Source organism: Halictus rubicundus, chromosome 7 (genome assembly GCF_050948215.1).
Source record: "Halictus rubicundus isolate RS-2024b chromosome 7, iyHalRubi1_principal, whole genome shotgun sequence".
Taxonomy (NCBI): Eukaryota; Metazoa; Arthropoda; class Insecta; order Hymenoptera; family Halictidae; genus Halictus; species Halictus rubicundus.
Window position 1 is genome coordinate 17,335,915 of NC_135155.1, and position 22,053 is coordinate 17,357,967.

At 44.5% G+C, this 22,053-nt stretch overlaps 1 protein-coding gene across 9 annotated transcripts in view; it reads right to left on the reverse strand.

Moving 5' to 3' along the window:
* Positions 1–10,868: 10,868 nt before the first annotated feature.
* The window catches only part of Rg (A kinase anchor protein rugose), a 624,229-nt gene continuing 613,044 nt past the window's right edge, over positions 10,869–22,053 (reverse strand). For 5 of the 9 annotated variants that reach the window (XM_076790889.1, XM_076790892.1, XM_076790887.1 and 2 more), the window contains 13 exons: positions 20,711–20,823; positions 20,151–20,291; positions 17,588–17,707; positions 17,268–17,420; positions 16,718–16,790; positions 15,572–15,756; positions 14,823–15,042; positions 14,167–14,247; positions 13,728–13,895; positions 13,009–13,272; positions 12,700–12,896; positions 12,432–12,583; positions 10,869–12,329 (listed from right to left, as the gene is read on the reverse strand). In XM_076790889.1, the coding sequence (XP_076647004.1) occupies positions 12,239–12,329; positions 12,432–12,583; positions 12,700–12,896; positions 13,009–13,272; positions 13,728–13,895; positions 14,167–14,247; positions 14,823–15,042; positions 15,572–15,756; positions 16,718–16,790; positions 17,268–17,420; positions 17,588–17,707; positions 20,151–20,291; positions 20,711–20,823 (1,958 nt within the window). In that variant the 3' untranslated portion in view covers positions 10,869–12,238. The remainder of the gene's footprint in view (positions 12,330–12,431; positions 12,584–12,699; positions 12,897–13,008; positions 13,273–13,727; positions 13,896–14,166; positions 14,248–14,822; positions 15,043–15,571; positions 15,757–16,717; positions 16,791–17,267; positions 17,421–17,587; positions 17,708–20,150; positions 20,292–20,710; positions 20,824–22,053) is intronic. The other 4 variants (XM_076790894.1, XM_076790891.1, XM_076790890.1 and 1 more) reach the window with 2 other exon arrangements.

The window sequence follows — 22,053 nt, forward strand, 5'->3', positions numbered from 1 at the left end:
GGTAGCCCTACACGATCTATGTCACAGCACGGGCCCGAGGCTTGGATCAAGACTTTACTGTACAACGTTTCCCTCGTGCGATACAGATCTATGGAGCCTGGTCTACGCGAGTGCAAACCATAGTTTTCAGAAAACATGAACGACACCTGATCTTATATCAGTGCTGCCCATGAGTGGGACCCTTTGGGAGCGCTATACTAGTGCTGCCCATGAGTGGGACCCTTTGCGAGTCTTTTCTCCATTTATGAGCCGTTTAACAGAAACGCTCTACATAGGAACTGATGGAAACATAGTTCGGGAAGGTTCCTAAGTTTCATAGAAAACGCGAACGTAATGAAGAAGAGAACCGGCATGATCGACACAAATATGATATCGAACACCTACCGGTGAAATATGTAAGTATGTTTAAGGATCGAGAATGATGGATGTGTAATAGAAGTAAGGAAAAATAAAATAAACCAGCATAATTGTACCTTCTCGATCGATCATCTAAGGTAAATGACTCTATCAGCGACTCTGTCAGAGAGGATGGCGATCGTTTCATAGCAAACGTCGTTCGGCGAAATATATTAATGTCTCGGTAGGATAGTAGTCAGCGTATCTGATTGGCCCAGTCGCGTTGATCTAAATATTTTCAAATCCAACAAACATTCGTTTTTCCACCACAGTCCTCGCCCTGTTTAGCTGGTCAATCGAATTTCGAAAATTCGAGATTTTTGTTGAAAATTCGAGATTCGTACCTGTCTGTCTGATTTTCCTGCGGGCATAACGACAAAACATAAAAACTTTTTCGACCTATTGTTCATTGGTAGATTCGAATACCGCAAAGAACGGATCGAAAAGGAGAAGGCAGTTGTGTATAGGGACATTTACCTTGGTCGACGACCTCGTTTCCGTTGACAAGCGATCGGAGACCTGAATTTGTACTGCGAGATACCGATCGCATAAGTATCCATCGCGTGTGGGCGTCTCTGGGCAGTGGATGGAGGGAGGACATCGAAGAGCGAGCAATTAACGCGTTAAGTGCCAAACATCGAGCCGAGAGATTCTCACAAAATCAGAGTAATTGAATTAATGAAACCACAACTAGACATTTAAAATGTATCACAGGGGTTGCTGTCTTAACCCTTTTGAATTCGAAAGACTCCAACAAAATTCGGTTCATCTGACTATCTTATAGTAAAAATGAATTTCTAAACCCAGTCAAATATCACTGTCAGTCATATATGTGACTGACGTGGCAGTTAACGTGTTAACAAACTGAGAAACAAGAAACCAACAAACTAGCGTGAAGAGCAGTCCGGTTAATCAGCATGGCGATGACTGAATTGATTGAACATCCGCGAGGGAACGGACATCGCGCGGCCATCCGTTCGTTGAAAGTATACTCAACCCTGTATCAATAGGTATACCTGTATCAATTACCTCAGACACGGTACTCGTAGTGAAATGGAGAAGACAATGTGCCAAGGTACAGGTAGCATTAGCGTAGACAAACGTAGCCGCAGACGATCGTATGCTTCCAGTAGTTAGTTCAGAAGTATATACGTACATATTATACGTACATACATACATACATACATACATACATATATACGTATGCTCGTATACGAAACCGCATCAGTCAATTTGGTCATGGCTGCCCCCGCCAGTCTCAACGGTTGTAATCCCGCGGGTTCGCGCGTACTATCTATTGCTCCAGCGATGCCCATGAGCCGCATCCGAGGAACAAGACAAAGAGAGAATATAAACAGTATTTTTCGTACAAGCGAAACACTCTACTACAGACTGAGCTTACTCCAGTAACTTCCGTGCGACGAAACCGGTGCATCGTTTCACTATTGTAGTAGCCGTTGCAGTGAGCCAACCATGCGTCGGGTCGAAGAGGAGGTTCGTTCCATCAGTCCGCGTCCATTTCGATCCGTGTTCAACGATTCTTCTGGATATACTTTTGATGACTACACTGCTTTAACCCCTTGCCCTACAACATCGAGTCAGACTCGTGAAGATTCTGAACAGAGTCTGATAAACACGTGTGTTATTAATTTCCGTCAAACCGAAATAAAATTCTATTCTGTTGTAGTTGATTTGGAGACAGCATAGGCATGCAATAAATGTGAACTATATTTTTTTAAATCAATGAAGAATTTCTAATCATTAGAATCACAAAATAAATAGTAGCGCATGGGGTTAAGATAACTCGGTCCGGTTATTAAAGTTCATAAAAATGAACAGTAGCTAGTTATCGCAAACTATGATTAGGATGAAACCTCCAACGGACTGGGTCAAAATGGACTCGAATGTTAACGGGTTAATCCTGCGGAAGTCACAAAGTGGTCTGTCGGTGGCATACCGTTTTATAAACAACGTAGGTATTCGTGTTTGTTCGCGAATCACAAGCAAATTACAATCAAGTAATTATGCAGACCTTGCATACAGAGGAACGTTCATTAATTTTCACTCGACCCGATCATTTCTTTTTACTTAGCCTGTTATGTACAAAAGGATGGCACAAAAGCCACTATAGTGGTTTGTACCGCTAAAACTGACGTTTCCCACGGAAACCACTAGAGTGGCGTACCGTTCAAACTGACGCTTTCCACGGAAACCACTATAGTGGCGTACCGCTCAAACCGATTCTTTCCACGGAAACCACTATAGTGGCGTACCGTTCAAACTGACGCTTCCCATAGAAACCACTATAGTGGTGTACTGTTCAAACTGCTGCTTTCCACGGAAACCACTATAGTAGCGTACCGTTCAAAAACAGATGCTTTCCACGGAAACCACTATAGTGGCGTACCGCTCAAACCAATGCTTTCCACGGAAACCACTATAGTGGCGTACCGTTCAAAACTGATGCTTTCCACGGAAACCACTATAGTGGCGTACCGCTCACACTGACGCTTCCCATAGAAACCACTATAGTGGCGTACTGTTCAAACTGACGCTTCCCATAGAAATCACTATAGTGGCGTACCGTTCAAACTGACGCTTCCCACGGAAACCACTATAGTGGCGTACAGTACTTAAGAGGTTAAGAATCAAAATTCCATTGAGGAAGAGTTAAGTGACTTCTTCAGGGTTGAACGACCCGGGAGATGTGTTTCTTATCCCCTAACTGCTGATTCCTTTTGAAAAGGAAAACTTGGATCGCAGCACAGCAGAAACTATAAGGTACTATGAATGCCCTCCTTCGACCCGACTATAGGAACGTTTTTCTACACGCAGGAGATGCCTTGAGAACTTTTAGTGTCGCGAACTCGCGATACTAGATCGCGCGAAACCAGGAATCGGACGCTGATGATTTCTCGATGACTTTGGATACAGAGAAGAGTTTAGTCGACGCTAGAAATTGATACTCGATGTACCTAGGAAACCCGTAAAACTATGTTCCACACTTATCGATGTACCGTTTCATTGAATCTGTCAGGTTTTGTATCCGTTCCCATGTAATCCTTAATGTGCGTAGCATCGGTGTTCACGCGTTGTTTTTGTACGTCAGAGGTGACACACGGATGGCGTTGACCTCGTATCGTTTTGATCACTATTGGCAATGATCCGCGGCGTCCTATGTCGCGGCCGGAATTGCCGATCAACGACGAACAATAATATCTGTGTACGTGCACACATATCAAACACCTGTTCGCGGGGAAATCAGTTGATGGCGTACAGGGTGTCGTTCAACAAGTCGCACGTTGCAGAAGACGGTTTTACACGATGAAGAGTCGGAAGAAAGAGGCGAATTGTTTCGCGCGACAGTTATCGAGAAGGACGAGCATAATCTGTTTCTTGTAAACGTTCCAATCAGGAAATTTCGTGTTAATAGAATAATTTTTTATTTCACTAAATCACATAAACGTTAGAACATACATAAACTTAAAGACTTCTATGCAAATACAGATTCCTATGAGCCATTTTTTGGGATAGATGGTACCCGGTAGTAGTATAAAAAGTTCTACTAAGATTGTTTCGTACGTTCGCCAATACTACTACCTCGAACGAAATTACTCTTCCCTTCTCGACTAATTGTTTGCAGATAGAATAACATCCTGCTGCATCGAAACGCTTGTTCTGCGACACCCTGCGCACAACGACAAGCCGCCAGGGAAAACACGTTCTCGATGAATGGAACGGCAACACAAGCAACACCGGCAGTCTCGTTTCAAGTCTACTTCGATCATGAAAGTGATACTCGTAATCGTATCTAACCAAACCGCCAGGCGACTCAAACGGATTACCAGCCGGTGCCGATGATAGTATTGCATTTTCTAACGAGTATGTGTATCTGTACTGTATAGCCGGGCACGCAGTAGCCTCTTCGTGATTGTGAATGAAATAAATAAATCGGTACTATGTCGACGAAGCTCTCTTTTCGAACGCGCTACCCAACACTTCTTCAAATCGAGCAACTTCGACTTGACCTCGCACTTTCTCCTAACACTCATCCTAATCTATTAATCCTAAGCGTCACCGTCTTAACCCTGTCGTGTCCCTAACCCCATCATGTCTCCTAATAAATTGTTTTGTAATGTTTAAGCGCGTGATACCTTGTGGACATTTTACATTGCATTTATACGTATGTTTATAAAATGGAAAGTAGATAACTCCCTCCTCTCAGAATGAATATATAGTCATAATTTATAATAGTCCAGTTATGATAGTCCTAATTTAAGGTTTTCTATGGGTTCGAAGTGCCCCCCCCCCCCATGAAGTGCTAGGGTTAAAGCGAAAAAAAAACACTTGGGTATTCCGTCAGGAACACATTCGAAACGCGATTTGAAAATTTTCGATTTTCGACTGGTTTTTAAAACTCGTTTAAAACTCGATTCCGTGTTTCTGAAGAATTTCGTGGATCTGGAGGAATTAGCTCAATCTTGTCGCCTCCACAGAGTTTGGTCTCTGGAATATGGAATATAATAATAATAACACAAAATAAAAAATATATTTTTAAAATCTCCTAAATAACAGAACCTATTTCTGTCGAGGTCTCATAAGTTTAGCGATTTCCTGTAAAAATATGCGTTCGCATGAACGTCCGTAGTTGTGGTGAATGTAGGAGGAGTGAGGGCAACGGGTCAACGGGGACGAGAATGAAAATTGTTACCGTCTGCAACATCAAATGTACTTTTCATTTATTTGACTACTTATCTTTACAGATTAGTCCTACCTTATGCTAAGATACAACTTTCCCATAATGTTACCTCTAATCGAAACGTTACGATAATACTAAGTATAAAATAAGCAATAGAGCTTATATTGGTATGTAGCAACGACTTAAGTACCTCTACTTAATAGTACTCTCATTTAAAATTGCCGGGAATAAACCTGCATCGTCCGTGTCGTCGACGATGGGACTCGATCGACGTGTGGTGTTATACGAATTTTGGCATTCATCATCACCTATCGCGTTCAATTCGTCTCGTCAATCGGGGAAATCATAATTGGACAAGCATCGAAGTTTCCTCAATAAAGGGTTTTTTTTTTCTCCATTGATTGCAGTCATTTGTTCGTCGATCGAACATCGATCCCTCTTTTCCTTCGCGTGTCTGTCTGTACGTGTTCGCCTTGAATCGTGGACAAAACATTAGGCCATATCGATGAGACTCGCGCAGCGCACGTCCCTCTGTTTGCACAGATATTTTTCGTCGTTTTCTCTTTTTGTATTTTTTTCAAACTTGATCAGGTTCCGAATTTTTCCCCTGGGCTCGCTAATCGAGAGAATCTTCATCAATACTAAAACGCTCGGTTCGACGATTACGATCGACGCGACGCGATTCGGCGAATTAGAAGAGCGGTATGCCGCCGGAACGATGTTCAGTCTTGAATAAATGGAACTGCAGCGTGATCGGTAATCATTCGCGAAACCGGATGGGCTTAAGCTTAATCCAGAGCGGATGGCTCGCGCGTGTATGTTTGCGTGTGTTTCTGTGTACCGTTGCGTGAACGTCTGTCTGTCTGCGTAGCATCACAAATGCTGTACAATATGTGTTGATCGTATCGCTTATCATTAAGAAACGGACTTCACGATTATAAAACGCTACTTTTGACGCGGATGAACTCGATGATCTCGTTCTTTTTTTTTTTTATCTTTTCTCACGATTTCGCAGCACTACGACTTATTTATTTAATTCCTTTTTTTGGCGCCCATTTTCTTTCGCTACATATTTTCTCTGTTATTTTACTCGTATGAGAGTGTGTGTATCTGTGTGTGAGTGTGTGTGTCTTTTTTTTTGGTTTCTTATTCTGCTTGTAATTCTCTTTGCTTTCTCTACGTTCTCGCGTGTTATATTGACTTTTTTATTTTTTAATCGATCGATTGGAAAAATTACTTCGCAACCGGAAGAAAGAACCGTGCGCCCGCGGACGCGACGTTTTCGTTTCTGCGGGTCGCTGTTAAATACTGAACGATTTACGAATCTAACGACTAAGCGTCCGAGTAAGTGTTATTCCGGCATTGATGCGCGCCTTCTTCTCATCCGTCCGTGATTGCGCCATCGGGATGTCATTGAACGTCCGATTAATCTACATAAGTACGTTCTACGGGCAGCTTTCCGTATCCTAAACGAACCAATCATCCCTCTATTCTCCGCTTTTCGCTTCTTCTCTCTCTCTCTCTCTCTCTCTCTCTCTCTCTCTCTCGCTCTCTCTCGCTCTCGCTCTCGCTCTGTGCAATCATTTTCCTCGCAACGTCGGTAGACGGTTTTTGTAACGAACAACGTCGAACAACGGAAACGGTTGGCTCGATACGGAAACCGTCGGACGAACACCCCTAGAATCGTTCATCGAATATACAAATACGGCGGGCGCGTCCTTTCGCCGTTTCGTTTGCGTTACTTTTTTTTTTCGATTTTGTATTTTTTTTTCTTTTCTTTTCTTTTCTTTTCTTCTCATTAATATTATTAAGTACGTCGACTTGTAACCACAAACATGTGATGAGAACACTAATAATTCGAATAATAATCGTAGTAATAATCATATCAATATTAATTAATGAGAATAAAGTATAGTTGCGCTTTCAATTAATTCATTATAGGCGAAACCTTTGTCTTGTAGCGTTGTACTTAGCGTTATTTAAAATAGTTTAGCGTTTAAACTCTTATTACGTGTGTCTTACGGAGAGGTTTCGAGTTTCGCGGACGAGAAATCGACATTTTTTCATCTTCCTCTTCTTCTTCTTCTTCTTTTCTTCTTACAACATCCTTTATGTATAATAGCAATATGGAGGGAATTCACTAACAACTTGCTCGAAAAGTGCAGCGTTCTCACACACCTATAAACAAATATAAAAACTTCATTCTCGCTCTTTCTCTCGTGCGCATACTCTCTTTCTCTCTCTCTCTCCCTCTCTTCCACTCTTTTAAAATCTTTTTTGTTTCACTTTTTTCTTCACAATCTTCCCCCACAACTACATTCTCACCGTTTCCTCCAAGTTTTCGGTCTCGCGCGAGCGTACTCCAATTTTCCGGCCGTTTCGTCATTTCTGAAGCGTTCTTAGTTCGAATTTCGCGCGTTCGAGAACGCGGGAAAATTCGAACGGCGACCAGGCAATTCCGCGGCGCGGACCAACGAGAAACGCGGTTAGAATGTCTTGCGTGCGATTTTTCTTCTTTCCTATTTGCTTTATCGTTCAACCGGTGCCCATTTTCTCTCTCTCTCTCTCTCTCTTTCTCTCTCTATTTTCCACCGTAGCGAAAATAAGGTGTCGATACTACGCGACTGTACATTAAGTACAATAAATAAACAGTTGCGACGTGCGACTCGTCCACGCGAGAAAAAATTAACTTTTATCCGAAGCACCAGGCACGATTCACTTACTCATTCACCCCTGTTCTCACCCTCTCGCTGCTCAGAAGCCTCCTCATGCACGCTGCGTTGCGTTTTTCATCCCCGCGGAACGGAACAATACAGAACAATCATGCATAAGCACGCCCACAACGAGTTAGCGATTAATACATCGTCGCGTGTGCCTCTCTCTCTCTCTCTCTCTCTCTCTCTCTCTCGCGTTCGATTTTCTTACTCCTTTTCTCGGCACACGTAACACCGCCCCACGCGTGTATATAAATTGTACGATAACGATCGATCGATCCGCCGGACCGATCGGAGGCGAGACGGGTGCATAATAAGATCCAGCGATACCTAGTTTTTAACAATTACAAGTTACACATATCGTGATTCTCCGCAAGCTCAAGAACGTGATCGATCGCTAGAACGACGGCACCATGCAACTTATCCGTTATATCTACCACTTAGTTCCAGTACTGTATTATGGTTTAAGTGTATCGACATCTAAGAATGTGGGACCGACGGTGGCCCGCGACCATACTCGACCAGTGAGTGTCCTGACTAGATACATCCTGAGACGTTCGCGACCATGTCCTGCTTTCTTCCCCTTATTGCCTTTCCGATTGCACCGAAACAACTCGAACCGATCGACTCTGCCGTCCTTTATTCCGTTTTGATTTTAAGTACAGCACCGGCTCGTACGTTCGAGGAGACCGTAGCTTGCGTTTGTACCGTTTCAATTGAAGCTCTTCCAACGCGAAGAACAAAGTACAAGAGAGAAACTATAGTAGGATAATAAACTACGCTATGTAAAATATTAAAATATTCCCCCTCTAAAGGTATCATCCGTTAAAGTAGCAACGTATATTACTGAAGGGTTCCCGCAAGGGTTCCAGTCTTTCTAAGCTATGAAATGTTTGATTAAAGTACTGCGGCAGAGGAGTCTATGTCTCCACCGTTAAAACGTATTTAGTAAAATATGGTCAGACGCAATCGAGTGATCGGAAACGCGACTGTACACAGAGCATAGACCCACGAATCGCAAGAAACTGGCGCGTCGCGGTGGCCATCGTCGGAACCATGAACGCTCGCTCCGAATTATCCTCATTTATGCGTCCCTCTCACACCGTCCCCTCTTCGCGCCCTCGCCGCCCTTTGCCCACCAATTACGCTCCCTCACCTTGTCTATTCAAAGACCCTTTCGACTTGTGAAACATCACCGACACGAAAGGAAACACATCGAGATTTTTGCGACGACTAAGCGCGTGCGTGCGTGTGTGTGTACACGTGTGTACGTGTGTGTGCGCGCGCGCACGCGTTCGTGTGTGCACGTGAAAACGATTCGGCTCTCGTGCATATCCGACAGAAGATTCCCTCCACCTACAGCGATTTCTCTGTATATGTCGCGAAGGCCTGGATGATAAACGTCGCGGAATTACTACTCGAGAGGCCTCGGACGCCTAGGAGTGTAAACATAACACATCGCTGGCCGTGTTGTTGACATATATAGAGAATTCACTGTGTTTGGTAAGCGAACGCGGAACCACCCGCGGCACCCTCCTCTCGCATGACGGAGATTAGGCGCGCGGTTCTTTGCGGTTTCGCTCTCGAACGCCGGTGTTATACTTTCTTTCGCGTGAAGAGTGACTAGCATTCGGTTCTACGACGCAGACGATATGATCTACAGTAGACGAGAGTCGTTAGGGTCGTACGCGAACGAACTTATCTCTATTCGACTCCTCCATTTTCCAACTTTCACACCACTTTCCAGAGTACTCGCCAGGTAATCGAGCTTGCCCGAGGCTTCAGAGAGAATTGGAATTCATTGGCTGATCGAGAATCCTCTTTTGTACCTCGTGCTTCTATTCATTGTTTCTCGTTAGATGCTTCGCGAAAGAGAAAGCAAGGCTCCTTTGAGATTCACCGTTTAAAAAGATCGCGCTTCCTTTCAGTACAAAACAGTTATTCAAGGTAAAGTGTTAAGTACGTTTCAACTTGAAGAAGAAGACTGCTTTATATCAGTGAAAAATGTGGATATACTTAGAGACGAGTTTCAACTCCTTTCTCAGACCTCGAGACTTTGAAAATAAACTTTTCCATAAACTGTTATACTGTTGCCTGATCAGCAGTATATCTTGGATCTCTTTGCGCAAGAAACAGTCCATATGCTTCAGCAAACAAACTTCTTCGAGTTGTTAGAAAACAGAAAACACATTTCCAAATACAAAAGATATTAAGTACTGACACTAAGGAAACTGAAGTACTGAGCCAACGTTCATGGTATTAATGGTATTAAGTACATGGTATTAAGTCGTTTGAGACACCAATGCAGCCTTATACTAGCCTATCCTGCGTACTGTTACTGGTAACAAACATATAAAATGAGTAAACAAATTCAAAATACGATGCAATTCGTCTAAATAGTATAAGTACTCTTTTCAGAACCTGAGTAGCCGAATGATTCAGGTCGAGCCACAAAGTTGCTGATGGCTGATGTAACTTCAGAGTTTCCAGGCACTCGACGAGCATTTCAAGTACACCCAAAGCCTCGCGCAAGCTGGACCACAACAGTATCAGACCACGAGAGCCCGAGACACCACATTTACAACGACACACATGATTCTCTCGGCAAGGTTCCGCCAGACTTTCCTCGCAGCTAACGCCCGGACCATTCGGACGTGTCCCGCTGGAATCGTGATACGGCGGGCGACACGCTCACACACGGACAACGTCGATTCCCTTTACGATCTCGGATCGCCCGGGGAATTGAGAACTCGGGATGTGATTTCTCGACTTTAAGCCTATATAACGTTTGTCTTGCTGATTAATTATACCTCGCGTGCGAAAATACCAAGAAATATCCTCGCGAAAAGTTAAGCTGGACGGCTTTGATAAAAATTAGGATCTCTTTCGAAGGACGTGAACGTCGGGGTACATAGGAAAAGTGTTTGCAAGGATGGTTCGCTGGAGAAGGGTTCGTTGGCGGTTTGGTTGTACCGGTGATTGTGGGGGGCTGCGTTCCTCGAGAGATCGGGGCGATCCAGCGTAGACGGCCCTGCGGAAAAGCGTCGATCGCCCCACTATTATTTTTTTCCTTTTTTTTCTTCTTTTTTCTAGCGCAAGTGCTTCTTGTCGCGCAGGCCTGACACGCATATTTCATATTTTCTCGTTCGGCTGCCTGTACGCGTGCACGCGTGCGACAGATCCGTGTGGTTGTCCGCGTGTCGTCAAACTGAATTCACTAAGTGCTTAGCCAAAAAGTGTTTATCACGAGCGGCAATTACGACAACGGCGCAGAAATACAATTGGAATACACATTTCATCGTTGAAACGGCACCGCGTTTCTTCCTCCCCCGGAAAACTTTCGCTCACTCGCTCGCCACCCTATTACGGAGTTACGCGTGTACATGCGTATACGTCGCGGAGTATCGTTCGTCCGATTTTCCATCCTCTTTCCTCTCGTATTTACAACGGGACGTTTGCTAACAGCGCTAGAAGGTGTCGAGGTCCGTACCCACGCGGTCCCAGAATCGCGGATTAGAATCAACGTCGGCTTCCGGTGACCTCGCGGACCGGGAGGATCGCGAGCCACCTAGCTCGAGGATCTATCGTCGTTAGATCAGCGCGCTATACTCGAGTCGAGTGACTAAGAGAATCGGCCTTCGAACATATCGCAAGCGTAGAGACTGATCCGAGTCTTCGTAATTGACTAGCGTTGAGAGACGCGTCCGGCTTTCTCTCCGAGTCCCCCCTCGAACAGGTTTTCGAGCTCGACCGCTCGAGCCGAGTCTCGCGTTCGATCCCGACCATAGACGTGTCGCGGTCGAACGCGAACCATCCCAAACTCGTCCCGAGACCGGACGGCTCCCGTTCGAGAGGTCGTTCTAACTGTTTGCTTGCGCGTCGCCGTCGGTTACGCGCCGCCTCACGGAAGCACTGCTTGAATTGTGAAAGAGTCGCGAAAGCGAGTTTATTGCTAAACGCTGAATATCGTAGTTGCCTGCTGCATCCGTGGCTACGTTCTGCGCCCTCACTACCTATACTTGATTGTAATAAACGGTTACGAAAGCGTCGTTGCTCGTTGCTCTTATCTGTTAAACACCTCGAACCGGAGTTCAGTTCAGTTCCGTTCAGTTCAGCCGCGATACCGACGAACCATGTCCACCGTTCCTCCCCATGCTCGCCAGCGTGTGATTGCGCGACGCGGATTTTACTTTCCCTCCCCCCCCCCCCAACCCCTCATTTTTCATGTAGAATCGTAAAGGTTTGTTTCTGTAGACGTGGCGTAATGTTTCGACGTGATTTTGGCGCCTCAGATCGCTCGAAGACTGTCATCGTTGCGACGCATCCATGGTTTCGGGATGATCCGTTGTTGCTGTTCTGCTAGAAGGTCGGACAACGGATGGGCCGCGCTCGTGCGAGTACGATTCTGCTAGACGTACGCGAAACAATCTCAGTAACGTTGCTGGAACTCGTGGTGCCACCGGTTGAAGTCGATGTGGAAGATCACGATCGACCCGTTCGCCAACCCGGCTAGGAGAAACCTGGAACGAAATCGCTCGAGTTGTAGCCGAATGACCTAACCGTTCAATGTACAGGGTGATTCAATCCCGCTGAATTCTACATTTCTTCTTTTTTCAACTCACTTTTGGTCGTGGGAGAGTGCCAGAGAACGAACGCTGCTCTCGCAAGCAGGGAATGCGTACAAAAGAGCAAGATTGAAAGTCCTCCAGACTTCCACGATTCGTTTATCACCGCCCGTCATTAGGTACTCGCCGTCTCTGCTCAGGAGGAGACACTGAAATACAAAACAGCGTAAAAATTTCGCTCCGATTCCGCTTCGTTCAGAATTCCAAAAGAGAAAAACAATTTCAACGCTTCTATCCATTGAAACGATAGTTCTCTCATTGTTACCTGTAGATTGTCATTATGAGACTCGTGACGCAGACGTTTCCCGTTTATGGTGAACGCAGCAATGTGTCCGCGTTCGTAATTCACCACGATAACACCTTCCCTCGACATCGCGATGTTCTCAGGTGACGAGAACCCGTTCGGAGCTTCCAGGGATCTGAGAAGATCGCCGAATGTCGTGTGCACGAGAACTGGTCCGTCTGCAACGAAGAATTAAATAAGAATCAGTTGCAGTCTGGCTGTACGTAGTACACGATCCTCTAACGTGAGCTGAAAAAGATCAAATTTTGAGAATACTGTGTTGCTACATACAGTAAGAGCCAGAGACAACCAAGCCCAACTCGGCTGATATCACGACAGCCGTGACAGGTTGCTCGTGGCCCGTCAGGGTTGCTCTTGGTGCCGGTGCTTCGCCTTCCCCGACAATCGTCTGCGTTCTAGCGTTCCAGTGCCATAAGAGAACGGTGCAGTCGGCGCTTCCGGATGCTATGTAACAGTCGGAGGTTATGTTGCACTCGCTCCGGGACAGACACGTGACGACTCCGTAGTGGCCGAACACGATCTGCACGATTTTCGCTGCAAAGAAAGAGTCGTTTTGCCATTCCGATTCTACCAGTTGTTATACAACATTGCGCGAGTACTATGCCGCAGTACACGATTGACAGACGCAATCGAGTCGAAGCTTACAATACAACACTTATTGGCTAAAACGGTTCAAAAGTGTGTAAAGGAACTGTACAAAGGTTCGAGAATGGCTGACATGACATCGTCAAGAGCCTGGTAATGATTAACCCCTTGCACTACGATTTATTTTACGGTCTCAGTGATTAGAACTTTCTTGTAATTCGTAATTTATTGTATGCCTATATGTTCTTCAATAGCTGTAAATCAACAACGCCAAAATAGAATTTTTATTTCGGTTTAAAGGAAATTAATAACAAACATATTTATTCGACTCTGTACAGAATCTTCATCACGAGTATGACTCGTAGGGCAAGGGGTTAAAAGTAGTTTGAAGTTGTTCGAGTTACCGGTCTCAGTGGAGAACACGCGGAAACTGTTGTCCCAGAAGCCACAAGCGACTAAGAATCGACTGTCCACAGTGGTGACGAAGCAGTTGCTTCGGATCTTAAGCTTCTGACTGAAATTGTCGCCTAAGTGTCTGCGTAACGTTGGATTCGAGCTGTTCGCAGCTTGCGCTAAAAGAAAGGATGCTCAATGTACATAAAAACTGAATATCACTGTTCACAATCCTCTAATTTAATAATCTACTGAAACTAAACAGATACACGCTTTTATAGCATTAAAAATGAAAAATGGTATTAACATATCTTGCTCAACCTAGTAGGAACTCTCCAGAGAATAAAAACAATCTAAGACATTCCAAGAACTATCGTCCAGGCCTTGGCGACATATATAGAGAAATCACTGTATCCGATACGCTTTAATACTACTTTCCAGTTCACTTACAAAGAACAGGATCCATGGACAACGGTTGGTTGGCAGCCTGAGCCTGCGGGGCGTCAGCGTAACTTGGCGACTGTACAGACGCTGTAATTTGTTCGACAAACAATTAAAACATCGGCCACGACACATTCTTCGACGTTAGTAGTAATATACAGGATGTCTCACCTAGCTCGAGCATCTAAAATATCGCGCTTGTTTATTATGATAGAAAAAAATGTCAGAGGAAGAGTTGGTTCAGAAAAGCAAATATTGTGATAGAGTCAAACAAACTTGTTCAAGGTTATATTTTTGAGATTTCAAGGGACCATGTCGTCGTCATTTCACTATTTACATGAAGTGCCCTACTTTTATGAATTTTCCGTACTCAAGGACACGTGAAGGTCATAATATTGCAGATTATGGCTATAATATAGCGATAATAAGAGTATATAATTCCATTTAAAATGCTTCGATGGCCTTGAAATCTCGAAAAATATAACCTTGAACAAATTTGTTTGCCTACCATAATATTTTCCCCTCTGACATTTCTTTCTATCATAAGAACAAGATGCTCGAGTTAGGTGAGACACCCGGGACATTGGTTTGCCAGTTGTCGATCTAACGAGAACCGCGTTCAGTTCGTGCCGACTATACGACTCGCGAGAGTCATTGTTGCTTACCGGCGTAGTTGGTGTTCCACCGGTTGACAGCGAATTGCTGACCGGTGGTGACAGTGACGACGGACGGCAACGGCAGCTGTGGGTACGTGTTCGCGGAGATGTGGCAGATCGGCGAGTTCGATGGGAACTTGATGGTCATGCAGACGTCGTCGGGGATGCTTGAGAACATCATCGGCGACTGCAACACGGGTGGCAACGTCTTGTCAAAGTTTGCAGTACTCTTCTCGTTCGGAACGATTGAACAGAAAGAAAAGCGTGCATTGCACGTATATGTAGGTATATCATTTTAGTGACGTGAGAATGACTGAGCCGAGGTGCGTTGTCACGCTAAGTGACGCTAAAACTCGGGGGGTTCTAACGAGTCTGAGGTCTACGAACGACAAGGAATCTTTCATTTTGTTTTCATCTTGAAGTTTCAGTTTTCAACAAAATGGAACGAAGGTTCAGAGTGTCGGTGACGGAGAGCTACAAAAGGACTACGCGCTAACTCTTCTAGTTCTAATGATCAAGATCAGGCTCTAGGCTAGTTTGATCGTTAAGAGTAATCAAATCGTTGGAACTCTACCTTGTGAAAGGGCTGTCTCTTTATTAAGAGCTCCTCGGGAGTACACCTACAATACTATATTCGTATTATAATACTAATACCTACATTACGGTGCACACTTTTCTTACAGCAAAAGTTCTATCTTGTGTTAGAGCGTGAGTAACACTCGTGGAATAGCGGAACAAGGAATGCAAACATCGTTTACCAAATGCATCGCCGAGCTCCTTGGAGGATGGGGCTCTATCAGGAGCTGCGACGGTATCTGGCCGAAGTTACGAATTTGATTTTCTATGGCCTCCCTCATCATTGGGTCCGTTATCGTATCCAAGTCCACGCTGCCCTCGTATGTTAGGTAGTAGAACACGTTCGTTGCGCGAACTGCTTCTGGCCCTGGAATTACAGCAATGGCGTCAGTTGTTTGGCAAACGCAAGATATACAAACATATTTCTATCCTTCACATTTATTTATTAGCATTTATCGATAAAATTCAAAATTTTCTAGTTGGAAGTACGTATCAGCATACTAAAGAGATCCTATCTTAAAATGGCAGGATTTGGCTCCAAAATGACAAGGATATCAACATTGATTCGAATTAAGTGAACTAAAAAGTATATAAAATAGAACTGATGGGTATTTAAATTCGGATTGAACCGTGGATGGCACGAAATCTTCATGAACGTTCGCCACGAAAGGACTCGCATGTGCGTTCGACAAAACAGTTTCCACGTAAGCCGAAGAAATCTATAAATATTTGTCCTGTGATCTACGAAAATTGCAACGACACTGCCGGCTCGTTACGTCCCCTGTGAGCGTTCGAGTTCGGTCGAAAGTGCAGTTGAGGGATCGGAAAATAAATAGCCCCGGACGGCTGCATTTGTCCCCGCCACGTTGGCACGGCCGATTTCTGGGCCCCGTGTCGATTGCTTGTGGCCGGGCATTTCCGGTAGGCCGTGCTTTCGTGCGACCGTCTGTAAACGTGTTACGTGTTAGGGGTGGCACGCATTGTCGCGGCCCGCACACGTGCCTAATTGCTCGAGACAAGACCGGGAGGAAGCTAACGAAAAACTAATTCCTTCCATACGCGCGGCGAGCGACGCCACCCTCTTTCTTCGGCAACTCGACGGCAGCATCTTCGGGGAAGCGCCGGATATAGAGGCGCCACCGGCAATTACCATCGGTGGAAACCTAATTTGACCAGACTACGCGTGTCCCAACACCCGGCACAATCCCCCCCTCCGTCGTTCATGCCATTGTCCGGACGGTATCGTCTCAATTCATAAAGACTGCAAGAGTCTTGCACTTTCGTCTTCGACTGACGGATTAAAAATGATGTTGCTGAGTAAAGCTCACCCTTCTGCTTGTAACCGAATATCAAATCGATCCAGTGGTGCAGTTGACAAGACACGAACTCCGATTCGAGAGCCTGCGGACAGAGACAATTAGTATAGAAATTATCCTTTTTGTTTCGATATTAACGCTAGAACTACCGAACCAGTAAAAATGTTTAATATATCTCTTAATTTTTTAATATATCTCTTCTTTGGAGTACGTTACCATAAAAATCGTATGAGACCTGAGCAAATTCAATCTTGCTGTTATTGTAAAGGGATAAGTCTAAGTTACGTTTAGGGCTCGGTAGAAAGGTTTTCAATTGCATTTCAGTTATGCTATCGGTGACCGGTCTCTCAAAAAATAGTTAAGGGCTTTTTATTTAATTTTTCAATAGTAAACTATCCGGCCGTCTCGAGTAACATAATCGATACTTTTGAAGACGTTACTCAGAAGAGAGTCATTAAACTTCTCTCACATGTTTATATTTGATTCGGCTATCAAAGCACAGATCTCGCAGAATTGGAATAAGTTAATTGAACTTGACTTGGTCAATGAACCGTGAACGCACCATTCGATTAATCCTGATGAATTCCTCGGGGGACGACGCCCATGGCGGCAGCTCAACATCGCCGACTGAACTTCCGTCTTCCTGCCTACCCAACCGGTACCGATTGCTGTTCACCAGCATTTCCGGCAGGAAGAAGAACTCCGGAATGAGCTCCTGTTAACAAGCCGAGTAATTTATATAGCATGTGTATCTGCATCGCGTCGGGACGCGACGCTCGAGAATTTATTCGCGGACAGTAACAATAGCGACACGCGCATCCTTTGCTCGCCGAGGTGTAACTAATAAGCCGGTAGACCTCGGGACTTTCAGACGAAACGAACCTTCACGTCGGAAGTGTCCCGTTGGCAGTTCTTCCAGGACAGAGCGATCGAGGAGAATAGTCGATTCGGGTGATCGAACTTGCCGCCTTGAAGAGCCAAGAACATCGTGGTCATCGGTTCCTGGAACGGTCAAAATCATTTTCGTTTTGTAATCAAAAGTCCAAGTATTTTCAACCTCTTAAGTACTGTACGCCACCGTCATCACATCGTGAAAAGATGGAGTGAGATGAACAGGAGGAATAAAACAGTATCAGTAATTGATTTGATTACTGTGACGTACAAACGAAAACCTAAACCTTTGAAATCTTAAATAAAACTAATTACAGTGAGATCTTGATATATGTCCAGAAGTGATATATGTCAAGTATTGAGTTAATGTGACGAAATTCCGTAATTTATTCATGAACAAAGTAATATCACCGTTTTGAAGTAATTCTGTTTAACCTTGCCATTTCGCCAGGCTCCTCTGCGATATCGAGAAGTCTTAAACAACCATTCGCCTGGAAATTATGATAAACGGTGTACGCGCAAGGCGAGGAGAACTCGTGGACAAGTTGGGCAACAGCTCGTAAAAGCAAAGGGCAAGCGTTTACGCGAACAATGGCGAATCTCGAAGAGGTGGTAGGCGAAGACCCATGAAAAAGTAACATTGTCGTAGGGTTTCGCGCTTAGGGTCCCGCCCTGACTCTTCTGACAGTCTGACGGATGTTAACGGAACAGCTCCGGAGATCGAACGCGCGTTTCACGTGCGTGCTCGTAGGCGGCCGGTGATTTATGGTCGCGTATAAAATTTTCGACAGGTTCCCGGTAGAGTATACGGTCGGCGGAAAGTTCGTAGCTCGCTCGCGCGATTTTCTCGCGGCCGAGCACCGGAGTCACGGAATCGTTAATGGTATTTATAAAATAGTCCGAAAGAGACAACGAGCTGCACAGTTATAAAGCAATAAATTGTTTATGGTGCAGTATATCCTCGAGCGAACAGCGGGGCGTCGTACACCAAAGGAATAATAAAATCCTTATTGACGATTTGCATGCAAATGCGCCGAATAAACGCTCGCCCGTTCGAGGCGAGCTTGCGTACGGCATTTCCGTGGAATTGAATCGGCGACCGGCATCATTTCGCGAGCGTTTTCTGCACGGTGACGAACAACAACGAAATCCTGGCCGAAAAGTCCCAAGTGAAAAACCGTGAATTCTTTGGGTCTACTTGTTGTCGGTTTGCGAGACGCCCCTGCATGCTTTAGCTTAATCTGGAATTGTAAAATTCATGATACTGAGTATTTAAAGACATTGCAATTTAATCATTGTGTCGATGCGTTTACATTCAATTTGTACTATCAATTTTGTGCGGGAAGAATTTCGGGGAAAATTTAAAATTATAAATAAAAATTTTCAGAAATATTGTTGAGCGATCTCTCTTGGTTTAACAAACAGTTAAATCTAAATTAGACAAACAGTTTGTAAGACGAAATCGATGCGTCCAGTATTGGCTGATAAATCAGAACTCAGTTTTTGATGGACAAAATAACTGCATCGGCTTCGCAGAGTTATTTTAGTGTGATATAATTAATTTGCTGCAAGATTGGGGATATTAATTTCGGCCAGGCTTTCGCGATAAAGTGGGCATAGGGAAGAGTTTCTCTTGGCGCCGACCGCGGGGGTAATAACGGGAAAATTAACGGGTCGTTAACGCAATAAGAAAGGAGGGGCTGGTAGATGGCGCGTATTTTTGCACGGAATCGTCGAGAACGAGCGCGCGTCAACGCGATCTCCAGGAAACGCAGCAGAAAACAAATGCACATATTTAACGGGAAGGCGGGCTTCGTTGACTCGAGGGCGTTCCGACGCCCCCAAATTAGCGTGCAGACACTACCGAATGCGTCGTTCTAATTTATGGCTCGAACTGGACTGGTCTCTCAAATAGACGGTCCAAGGACCGACGATTGTCGGGCTGTTCCTCAAGGTTTAACGATGTTCCCAGCCGGGAATGACTATCGGGGCCCGCATTAAGTCTTGTTTACAAAATATCAAATTGGGCGAAGATGCGATCCACTTAGGGCGTAAACCTAATTTTGTTTGTGCGGGAAATTTTCGTACACATCCCCGTCGAAGATTCAAAAATAAACCTAGTCACGTGTCGTTTGTGAGACAGGCTTCATCAGTCTCTTGTAAGTAGTTATTTTTAAGACTGCAATCAATTTGCGTTTGCTTGGGTATCTATAAAAGAAAAATGAAGGTTCAAGTTTGTTAAACGATCAGCCACAAATCCTTCAATCCTCTGTAACTCAATTTTTTAAGCAGAAACAAAATGTATGTATAATGTGAAAAAAATATGAAAAATATTATAATACGAACAGAGTTTTAAAAATTGTGGCAGTGTTCTTTGGTTACAGGGGTGGTGCGACAGTAAAATGCTAAATTCAATAAAATGCTTGAAACAGAACGCTCGAAGAGTGCGAATAAAAATTTGCCTCTTCGAATGTTACATGTTTCCTTTCACTTTGGAATTTTTCATGTTAGCAACAAGACAGATTTGTGAAGAATAAGATGGATTCTTTCTTACCACGCGAATCATCCAGTTCAAAACAAAAGCTGCAGTCGAATAGTGCGTGCCGTAGTGGAATGGCGGTATGCTGTCGTGTTCCCAGCTCTGGAAGCGTTCTTCGAAGTATGCTCTTCTGCTCGGATTCAACGCTCCGATTGGCTGTTCGGACACACGATAAAAAATTGTAGTACTTGTCCTTCAAGTATACAGGGTGAGACAGCTAAGACAAGCCACCTGAATAACATTTTTTGAGATGGGAAGAAACGTTTCAGACAAAAGTTATCTGGTTTGGAGGGGGCCCATTACGTGGTGTACATAACTTTTTTCAGGTGGAGATGCTTAGGAGATTTGAAGGTCAATTTAATTTTCTTAAACGGAACCTCGTATTGTCGAACTCCTACAATTGTAGCCTTTCTCGAGACAATTCCAACTATATACTCATTCAAGGTCATTTAAGGTCATAAACGTAAAAAAGGAAGGTTTCTTCCTATCTCAAAAAAGTTTGAAGTTATTCAGGTGGCTTGTCATAGGTGCCTCACCCTGTACAGTATAATTTCGATTGGTACCGTACTATATACCTTTGACAAGTCTCGATAATTGCTGGGCAGACTGAGGTCGAGCTCCTTCGTCTCGTAATTAGTCAACACCCACGGGAACACGGGGTACTGGTTCAAATCGTTGTACGTTCGTCCTGAAACACGAAGCAGTATAAATAAATCTGAAACTGAATTCAAATTACCTGCGAGTTCCTGCAAGTATGAATAAAAATGATCGCTGGAGCTATCCTAGAGCCGAACATGTTAACGCCCAAGTGATCTTTTTAAAATACTCGTCCGAAGAGCCGGAAAAGTAGAGACTGAGTTGAATATGCCATGCCTCGGAGAGATTAGGTACCAGGACACATTTTAAAAATACCTGATGTTCGTTGTTTTTAATTAACGTAACAGATCGGTAAAATTGAGAATCGAATTGAAATTAGGTGCTCAGTTCCGCAACAAAGAAGAAACTTCGCCTGACACCTGTCGTCGAATTCGGAAACCAACCAGAACGAGGTATAGCGCGAATTAACCGTGCACGTAAACGATCCGGCGGTTGGCGTGCCGGGTCTGACAAACTTGCTGACGTGTTTTAATTAGCGACAGGGGAGAAGATTAGACGAAGTCAGGCTTGCAGCCGAGCTGCCGTCGCTAATGCATCTCGGAATGGGATTCCGTGGCGGGGGAGGGTGTATGGAAGAGTGAGACCTCCAGAAGTGACAATTTCAGGAACGATTAGCCGTCACGGTCTGAGTTATGCGCTTACTAAACGGAGAGCATCCCGTTTCCCTCGGGAACCCCGTGCATTTCATAAAAATAGAATTCGAAGGGGACACTTCGCCTTCGAGCCGCGCGCTTTTTCATCGCGGCAAAGGCACCGGGGAGAGTAAAGTGACCGACAAAAAGCTAGGCCCGTGATTATGAGCATTAAAAGGAACACCGTTTATTTTTGGCTCAAGCGACCAGCAATTTTGTTTTAGAAACCGACTGACTCGCACCGCTGTCTATAGACGGATTATCGATAAGGTAGAGTGACTACATTACCGACAAAAAATGGTTTCACGTGCCTCAAGTTTTCGTCCTTGTATAAGAATATTTTATCGCTGGTAAAGGGCTCGTTCGAAAGAGGAAGGTTCAATCTAGTGCGCGCTGGTCAATAGCTGCCGAGATTATGCGGATATTTGGTAATATAAGCGTTAGAAGTAGGCCAAAAATTGACGATGCGCGTGCCGTGGAATCCAAGCATTTTTATGCCATTGGATGAGTTTTCTTTGGATGAGTTTTTATCTTTGTATCAATTAAATTACTAAATATTTAAGTATGGCACGAGCCAAGTATCCTCGTATTTATTTGTCGCTAAGAACCCGTGGGTGAAATTTCTGGAT